Genomic DNA, 9,634 nt, shown 5'->3' with positions numbered 1-9,634 from the left:
TCCTGTAGTTTACCTTGGGGTAAAGAGTCCCACAAATGATGTATACTGTGTGGATATAGACAAGGGTCCTTTACTTTGTCTCAGGTTTACATGCATTTCCATGGTGGGAGCTGGCACAGGTGAGGAGTGGGTAAGTGAGCCCAGCTGGCTGAAGGCCTGCAGACAAGTCACTTTACCACATGGGCCTCACTAATCTGTTACCTCACATGTGCCACCTCACCAATAATAAAATAAAATAGGTGTGTAGATATGCTTTCTAAATAATGAAGACATAGACGTCAATGGCTATTTTTATTTTCAAATTATTACTATCAAATCGTCTTTCACTCCATCTAAGGAAGTCCTTAGGAAGAACGGGCAAGCCCGGAGTGATCACTTGGTCCCCTCTGCCTTTAATGTCCACCTCCTTCCACCCTCTCTTCATACGTTCCTTTCTCCTCCTTTCCTTCCAGGATCCATCCCTGGCTCTTATCCCCGTTGTTTTATCGATATGAAGAGTAAGTTTGTAAAAACCAAAGTAGCAAAGCCAAATAGTTCAAAGGGGGAGTGAAATGGAGGTGACTCTAATCTTCAGCAACTGTAGTAACCATAGCTGCTCCCATTCTAATTTCATTCGGCCATGACAGTTTCGCCCGCTTCTCCAGGGCACGTCCCAGTTTCCTTTCCCCAGTGTCACACCAGGGTGCCCTGCTCAGGCTTGGCTCCAGGTTAGGCACAGGGAGCGCAGTGCCAAGGGCCCTATGAAAATAGTTTGTTCTTTTAAAATTAGAAAAAAAACAAAAACAAACTTTTAGGGTAGGAGAAAATGTTTTAATTTTTAATCCAGCCTGAGTTATATTTGTTTCTATACCTATACAGTCATAAAATATGGTTTTTAATATTTTGATGGAGGACTGAGGCCCTGGAAATAACAGTGCCAACAACAAGTCAAAATGTAGCCTGGTCACTGCTGATTCTGACTTTCATCTGGTTCTGCTAACTGGATGCCTGTCAGCCTTCCCCAAAATCTCTGTGATTTTCAAGAATAACAATTGACATTTATTATACACTTTTTTTGAGTACACAGTGAACTAAATTTTGGGGATTCAAAGATTAAAAAAACATGCTTTCTGCCTACTAGAGGGTGCTCCAGTTGCTGATGGAAAGAAAATGGTGCAGGAAAACAGGACTATTGCTGAGCAGGGCAGTGGACCCAGTTGAGGCTGAAACTATAAAAGTGAATTAGTTCCCATTGGCCCAGCAGCGTGGTGTTTTTTATTGACAGCCTGCAGCCCAGGATAAGTACCAGATGAAAGGAATAATTGCACATATTCATTTTGGTAAAAGGAGTCAAGAAGATTGCAAAAGGCTTTGATGGATGGTCTTTTAAGTGATCATTTAAGGGAGTCATGCTGGGTAGGACGGAGAAATAGATACACTTGGAAAGCAGGACATTGGGATGGGGGGGGTGGGGGTTGGAGGTCATAACGTGGTCAAAACACGCCAAATGAGAGAACTTGGCTAAAAAGTTGGTAACTGAGCAGTAACTTCAAGTATGAATTAGAGGTGCCTGGGAAATCCTAAAAGATAACTTCATTTCAGGGAGAAAAACAGACCTCTGCAAAGACCAAGGAACATAAAATGATGACATTGTTTGGTTTGATTGGCAGATGAGGTGTTTGTGGAGGGTGTTAGAGATCCCCATCACAAAACTCATCACTGAGGACCAGTGTTTGCTCCTGCACTCACCTGGCTCTCCCCAATTCAATGAGCACCTTGACGGCAGAGGTCATGCCCATTGGTGTTTTACTCCTTGCCTTCCGCAATGTCTGACACCTTGTTGGTGTTCAGTAGATGAGAAAAGAAGGAAAGAGGAAACTGTAACGGGCTCATATCTATCGTGACGAAATTGTCCAGTTGGGCTTGTTTGGGTGCAGTCATACCACGCTGGCTGCCATTCTGCTTTGGCATCCTCACATAGCACATTTTTATTTTTTGATTCCTGAAAATGTTTGAAGCTTTATGTAGCATTGCTCAATATGAAACAAATTACATAATGGATGAAACCCTCCTTATTGAGGATCTCCAATTAATTCATTATTGGAATGTGAATACACCAGATGTGGTTTGATGATCCTTATCCTTACAAAAAATAAATGGCATGTCTCTCTCCTAAGGCTAACTTTAGTATTTTTTTCCTAGCCTAGATGAAGCTCAGATAAGTACATTGTCCATTTAAGGAAAAGGGCCATAGTTTACCTTGAGTCCTTAAATGAAGTGTTGAGTGAGAATAAGGAGAGGTGTTTAGTAACCTCCTCCAAGGGGGAGAAAAAGAAGAGGGGTGGAGAATGACAAATCTAAAAACCAATGATTTCATTTTTTAAAANCCCAATAAAAATCTTAAAAAAAGAAAAAAAAGACATGCTTTCTGCCTACTAGAGATTGCTCCGGTTGCTGATGGAAAGAAAATGGTGCAGGAAAGCAGGACCATTGCTGAGCAGGGCAGTGGACCCAGCTGAGGCTGAAACTATAAAAGTGAATTAGTTCCCTTTGGCCCAGTAGCATGGTATTGACAGCCTGCAGCCCAGGATAAGTACCAGATGAAAGGAATGATTGCACATATTCATTTTGGTAAAAGGAGTCAAGAAGATTGCAAGAGGCTTTGCTGGATGGTCTTTTAAGTAATCATGTAAGGGGTCATGCTGGGTAGGACGGAGAAATAGATACACTTGGAAAGCAGGACATTGGGATGGTGGGGAGGGGTTTGGAGGTCATAACGTGGTCAAAACACACCGAATGAGAGAACTTGGCTAAAAAGTTGGTAACTGAGCAGGAACTTCAAGTATGAATTAGAGGTGCCTGGGAAATCCTAAAAGATAACTTCATTTCAGGGAGAAAAACAGACCTCTGCAAAGACCAAGGAACATAAAATGATGACATTGTCTGGTTTGATTGGCAGATGAGGTGTTTGTGGAGGGTGTTAGAGATCCCCATCACAGAACTCGTCACCGAGGACCAGTGTTTGCTCCTGCACTCACCTGGCTCTCCCCAATTCAATGAGCACCTTGACAACAGAGGTCATGCCCATTGGTATTTTGCTCCTTGCCTTCCACAATGTCTGACACCTTGTTGATGTTCAGTAGATGAGAAAAGAAGGAAAGAGGAAATGGTAAAGGGCTCATATCTGTCTTGATGAAATTGTCCAGTTAGGCTCATTTGGGTGGAGTCATACCACGCTGGTTGCCATTCTGCTCTGGCATCCTTAGATAGCACATTTTTATTTTTCAATTCCTGAAAATGTTTGAAGCTTTACGTAGCATTGCTCAATATGAAACAAATTGCATAATGGATGAAACCCTCCTTATTGAGGATCTCCAATTAATTCATTATTGGAATGTGAATACATCAGATGTGGTTTGATGATCCTTATCCTTACAAAAAAAAAAAAACAAAGGAATGTCTCACTCCTAAGGCTAACATTAGTATTTGTTTCCTAGCCTAGATGAAGCTCAGATAAGTACATTGTCCATTTAAGGAAAAGGGCCATAGTTTACCTTGAGTCCTTAAATGAAGTGTTGAGTGAGAATAAGGAGAGGTGTTTAGTAACCTCCTCCAAGGGGGAGAAAAAGAAGAGGGGTGGAGAATGACAAATCTAAAAACCAATGATTTCATTTTTTAAAATTTCATAAGAAATCAGGTGCTCTCCCCTGTGGGCTGCTAGTTACCAAAACAGAGACCTTATTTTTTTATATATATTTTGTAATATTGTTGTGTTATTATTATACACTTTCTTATACCAGATAATGCTTAGAAGAACTCCTTTTAAAGTAATAATATCCTGTGCATTTTTCCTGGGTTGAAGAAGGAGGAGGAGGAGGAAGAGGCGAAGGAGGAGGGGGACAAAGCGGGTGGAGAAGGAAAGAGGTGGAGGAGGGGAAGGAGGAGGGGGAGGAGGAACCCCTGTGTAGAAAAAGTCCTGTTCTGAGCCAGTCCTGAGGGGAAGGGAACCATAATGAACGTGTGATTAACTGATAAAAGAATTAAGCGAGAAGACTTATGAAGCCAGCAGAAGTAAACTGAATCTCTGGGGAAGAAAGTTAAGTATGATTCTTCATTCCTTCCTTCTTTCATTCAATTACAATATTTATCATAAACTTACGCTGTGCTTTGTGCTGAGCCAGGCACGCAGGGAGTAGCAAGAAGCAGGCCTGTGAAATCCTGCCCTCGTGGAGCATAGGTTAGAGTGGAAAGAGAACGGACTCTAACTGAACAACTACCAGTAAGTATTGAGGTGCTGGGCATTTTGCCAAAAGACTGCCAGTACTGAAGCTCCTGATATTTGCAAGTCAGTTTCTTCTGTCACTTGGTTTAACATGCTTCTTTTCTCTCCCCCTGTTTTCCACCTTTCTGCTTGTCGCCCTCGCTCATCAGCTGACTACGTTGCCTCCTACGGTGCAACTTTGTATCAGTCTTATGGTCCCTCTGGCCAGTACATCCATGAATTTGATGGCGATGAGGAGTTCTATGTGGACCTGGAGAAAAAGGAGACTGTCTGGCGGCTGCCTATCTTTAGTGAATTGAGACGTTTTGACCCACAAGGTGGACTGAGAAACGTGGCTACAGGAAAATACAACTTGGACACCTTGATGAAACGCTCCAACTACAGTGCAGCTACCAATGGTGTGTGCCCAGCCCTGCCATCTTCCTAAGTCTGCCCCTTCACACGAGCTCTCACTCCCTTCCCTGTGGTGGATACTGGTCACTACTCTATAAAATTCTCTTTTCCAAGGAGTCTTCAGATCTTCTCGTAATAATTACTGAACCTTCATCCCCTCCCATCCCCAAATCACCTATTTCCATGTAATACAAGGATCCTTACTCCAGTAACACAATCCTGAATCCTTCAAGGAGGGGCCCCACAGACCTGCTACCTTAATACGCGGCTTCACAGAGGGAAGGCACGGGGATAGAGGGCACGCAGTGTATTGTGGTTCCCAAGTGGGAGGGAAACAGCTCTTCCTCTATCAGGTGGGACAGTGTCAGTGGGAGGGCTCCTTTGGGATGCAGTGCAGAATCTCAGGGCAAGAGCTATTTGTAGGTCCTATTGATGCTGTTCCTTTACCACAGAGGTTCCTGAGGTGACCGTGTTCCTCAAGTCCCCTGTAATGTTGGGCCAGCCCAACACCCTCATCTGCCTCGTGGACAACATCTTCCCTCCTGTGATCAACATCACATGGCTGAGCAATGGGCACCCAGTCACAGAGGGGGTTTCTGAGACCAGCTTCCTGCTCAAAGATGATTATTCCTTCCTGAGGATCAGTTACCTCACCTTCCTCCCTTCTGCTGACAACATATACGACTGCCAGGTGGAGCACTGGGGCCTGGACCAGCCGCTTCTGAAGCACTGGGGTAGGTGTGAGCTCCACCTGCTTTGGTACCTTCTTTTCTCTGTCAGATCAGAGCATCCTGCCTCTCACCCCCTAACTCTCATGGCCCTGAACTTAACACCTTGATGGTTTCTGAGAATGGACTTACACTCCTCTCTAAGCCCCAGTCTTTGCAGGACACCCCCCACCATTCCATCCCGGGTACATGCTCAGAGCACTCTGTATTCTGACCTCACATTTCACTCCCTCAGAGCCTGAGATTCCAACCCCCATGTCAGAGCTGACGGAGACCGTGGTCTGTGCCCTGGGCCTGGCCGTGGGCCTCGTGGGCATCATGGTGGGCACCGTCCTCATTATCAAAGGCCTGCACTCAGGTGGCCCCTCCAGACGCCCAGGGCCCTTATGAAAGGAAGGTAAAGATTCAGATTTATAAAAGCAGGAAAGTGGGGGAGGTTGTGAACAGAAATGTGGTTGAAAAGATGATGACATAGGAGCCCCCTAGGATGCCGCCCCCAGGACGCATCAGTCTCATGTCTGTCATTTCAGGTACATCGCCCGTCTACAAGGTGATGTGCTGATGAGCAGAGCTGTTTCCTGGCCAAGGTCAACATATTCCTTCTTTCCTCGTACACTCGTCTCACTGCTTCTCTGGGATTTAAGGTGCTGTATCTCTCTCGGATCTCACATACCCCTCAAAATTCTCCCCCAACCTTCTGATTTTTTTTCTTAATTGTTATCTATTGTGGGATTCCTGGAGTAGCCTGCCCACTACCTAATCCCTCAGTGACCCTGAACTAATATCTCCATGGAAGCAATAAACCCCCTTGATGAGTTCTTTACTGAATTTTTTCCTGTCTTTCATCTCAGGATTGGCTAGGACCATGACTCTTTATGCTTCAGGCCCATTATCTCATCTCTCAGATCATGATTCATTCCCAGTAACACAAGAGAATACAGTACAGCTTGGTGGTATTTTGATATCTGAGCTGAGGGTAATATTTTTCTCTTCCCTGTGTTCCCACCTTTGGCCGCTGCCACCTCCTATCCCCCCACTACACGCTCCCCCCACCACCCACACACAATTCAGGCATCAATCAAGGTGATATATGCCCTGTGTCCTTGGTGTAGATTTGTTAGAACTACAAAAATCAAGAAATAAATCTGTGTTCATTTTAATATAGTTCCAGAGAAATAAGTTAATAGAAATTTTGAATCTCAAAAGTACCAGAAGTTAAAATTTGTTCCCAAAACTTTAAATGTGTGAAGAATAAATGATGACAGTAAAAGCTTTCTTCTCCTCTCCTCACCCTCGAGGAGATAAGAATTCTCTAGGCAGAAAAAGAAAGGGAATTTAGTTAGGAGAGCGTTAGAATAAGACAATAAAGTGGGTACCTGAGAAGGACCCAATACTGTGTCCTTACTTTCAGGTAGTAACAATGGGAAAAAGGATAGGGGTAGAAACCACAGACATATCTAGGGTCCCTAGGACGTGGGTGTAGTTTGCCTGACCTCTTATGTGAATCCCTGCTAGACAACCACATAGATTTTCCTGTGCCACCATGGCATGACGGGGACAGTAGAGTGAATATGGCTGCAGAATGTTTCTAAGCAGATAAACCTAAGTCAGGCTCACTGAATCCATGTGAATCCCTGTGTGTTCCTGTGTGCCCCGGGGAGCAGCAAAATATCCCAATATCCCCAATACTCTGCCCTTCACCACACCTGGCTAAGGGAAGCACGAGACTATGAGAGAAATCCCATGAGGGACAACGTGGTTGAGATAATGTAGTGGCACTGATGGGTGTTGCTTCCTCTCTAGATTCACTGGCTCCCCGTGGGAACCCTGGTAGAGGAAATTAGTCAGCAGAGGGAATTCTTTGGTTTTCCTGAGTGTTTCCACAACCTCACTCCTGGGAATGTACATGATCTAAATTGAAGTCATTTTGCCTTTTGAAATCATTTTAGGCACATTGCCTCAATCTTTCCACTTTGCAACTACTGAGTCTGTACATCACGTCTCGGATGACATTATGGAGCAGTATAAAATGGATAAGGCTGTCCCTGCCCACGCCATCTGCATCAGTGAGCTTAAAATGTAAGGGGGGAGGGGTGGAGATACAATATTAACAGTCATTAATACAGCATAGTTCAGTACAAAGAAACCTAATCTAAATCCAGGACTCAGCACTTTATAGCTTGTTTTTTAAACTTTATAACACTAGGTAAAATATCTAACATTTCTGAGCCTTATTTTTCTCCTCCATAATATGGGAGTGATAGTACTTTCCTTGTGAGTTATTGACAAAATTTGAATAATATTGATATGTAGGCAGTGCCTTACACATAGTATACAAATACATAAGAAAACATTGCTAGTTATATCCACCATGAATTTATTTTTAAAACAGGATCATGTTATATAAAAAGCACTTTTATGTTTCTGAGCCTTTTAATGATTTCGGAGATTCAAACGTGAAGCTATGGACAAATTTCTCGTCATATATTAATTAATTGGAGGATTTTTTTCCTCTCTAGAATAAGGGGCTGAGATTGGGTTAGGCTGAGCCAATAGATAGGGAACAGTGATCAGTGACATATCACTGGTGAAAGGGTTGCTAAGAGAACTCTTATGGCAAGAAGTTGTAATATTTGACTTCGTGGTTTTACTCTAATAAGAAATATGTCCCCTCCTTATAGCCTATAAATTTTTAGTCAAGTGTGTTAAATGCAACAGATCTTTATGTATGTTTACTTTGGGGAGGAGCTGGGGAAGATCAAAGGAGAAAAAGCTACCTGTGAGGTAAAAGTAAGAAAATAGTTAAAAATGCAGACTAGGAATTAGTGAATGTGGGGAATCTGAGCCAGAGGTGATCATGAAAATGTAGGTAACAGAGCACAAAGGATTTTTAGGGCAGTGAAACTATTCCGTATGATACTATAATGGTAGATACATGTCATTATACATTTGTCAAAATCCATAGAGTGTACAACACCAAGAGTGAACGATAATGTAAACTATGGTCTTTGTGTGATAATGATGTGTCAATGTAGGTTCATTCATCAGTTGTAACAAATGTACCCCTCTGGTGGGGGTGTTGATAATGGGGGAGGCTATGCATGTGTGGGGGCAGAGGGTTTATGTGAAATCTCTATACCTTCCACTCAATTCTGCTGTGAACCTAAAACTGCTATAAAATAAAGCCTATTAGAGAAAAAAATCAGCAATTATGATCCATAATATATAAAATAAACCTTTAATATAAAAACATGTAAGTTACCTGAAAATGTACAAACGTGCTGAGAAGTTTTTGGCAATAGGGTTTTGAATAAATTTAATGTAAATTTCAATGATTCATAAGGTAAAAATCTAGCATTTTGGAGATGGTGTGTGTGTGTGTGTGTGTGTGTGTATGTGTGTGTGTGTTATTATAATGTAAGGATTATAGTGAATCGCATTATGACCAGTGTCCCAGAAGTATACAAATGCTGTCCTACTCAGACGCCTTCCCCATAAAGTACTAAGGAAAGCCAATTTAATGGTTGCATTTTATTAAAAGGATTCATTCATAAAGTTTTTATATAATTTTAATATAATTAAATTAATTCTAAAAAATAAGAGCAAACATTTCTTTTGTGTCAGCTGATGATTAAAAGTGGGATCTCCACATGCCATTACGATAAACAAAATTAGAAATCATTCCTCATGATGTTAAATTATGTGATTCTTAAACAATTATTTGAGTTATTTGAATTACTTCTGATTGTGTGCATAAAGTATGGCTTTATTAATGTTAAACATACTATTTAAAATCTACATAATTTAAAAAATCACATAAAATATATCAGGTTTACACTCACCACAACAATTTAGGGATTTTGAAGGAATATATTTTGTTATAAATCAAGCACTTCACACATAGCCTGACACATAGTAAGCAGTCAATACATGTTAACAATTGGTGTTACATTCTCTGGAGTCCAAGTCACAAATCTCATGATAAAGGACATCGCAGGGATGCAACCAACAAGATCCAGAATATGGGAAGTTCTAACAGACAAACAACTCTATCTCTTCAGCAAATAATTTGCAAGGTAAAGTAGAAAACAGAGAAATTATACATTAAAAAGGAAACATACGGTCCGGCCGAGTGGCATGGTGGTTAAGAGCTGGCTTGGGACGCCAGAGGGCCCAGGTTCAGATCCCACATATGAGGGCCAGTGACACTGCCCTCTACAGCTAAGATGCTGAACAACAGCTCAACCTGGAG

The 9,634-nt window shown here is 42.1% G+C and overlaps 1 protein-coding gene across 1 annotated transcript in view; it reads left to right on the top strand.

The window, feature by feature from the left end:
• Positions 1-6,210, top strand: part of LOC109376898 (HLA class II histocompatibility antigen, DQ alpha 2 chain-like) — an 11,326-nt gene extending 5,116 nt beyond the window's left edge. The window contains exons 2-5 of the mRNA XM_019633051.1: positions 4,411-4,659; positions 5,107-5,388; positions 5,618-5,779; positions 5,913-6,210. Coding sequence (XP_019488596.1) covers positions 4,411-4,659; positions 5,107-5,388; positions 5,618-5,772 — 686 coding nt within the window. The 3' untranslated portion in view covers positions 5,773-5,779; positions 5,913-6,210. The remainder of the gene's footprint in view (positions 1-4,410; positions 4,660-5,106; positions 5,389-5,617; positions 5,780-5,912) is intronic.
• The last annotated feature ends 3,424 nt before the right edge of the window (positions 6,211-9,634 follow it).

Source organism: Hipposideros armiger, unplaced genomic scaffold (assembly GCF_001890085.2).
Source record: "Hipposideros armiger isolate ML-2016 unplaced genomic scaffold, ASM189008v1 scaffold_1231, whole genome shotgun sequence".
Taxonomy (NCBI): Eukaryota; Metazoa; Chordata; class Mammalia; order Chiroptera; family Hipposideridae; genus Hipposideros; species Hipposideros armiger.
Note: the sequence above shows the minus strand (reverse complement) of the source record. Positions and strands in the feature narration are given on the sequence as shown.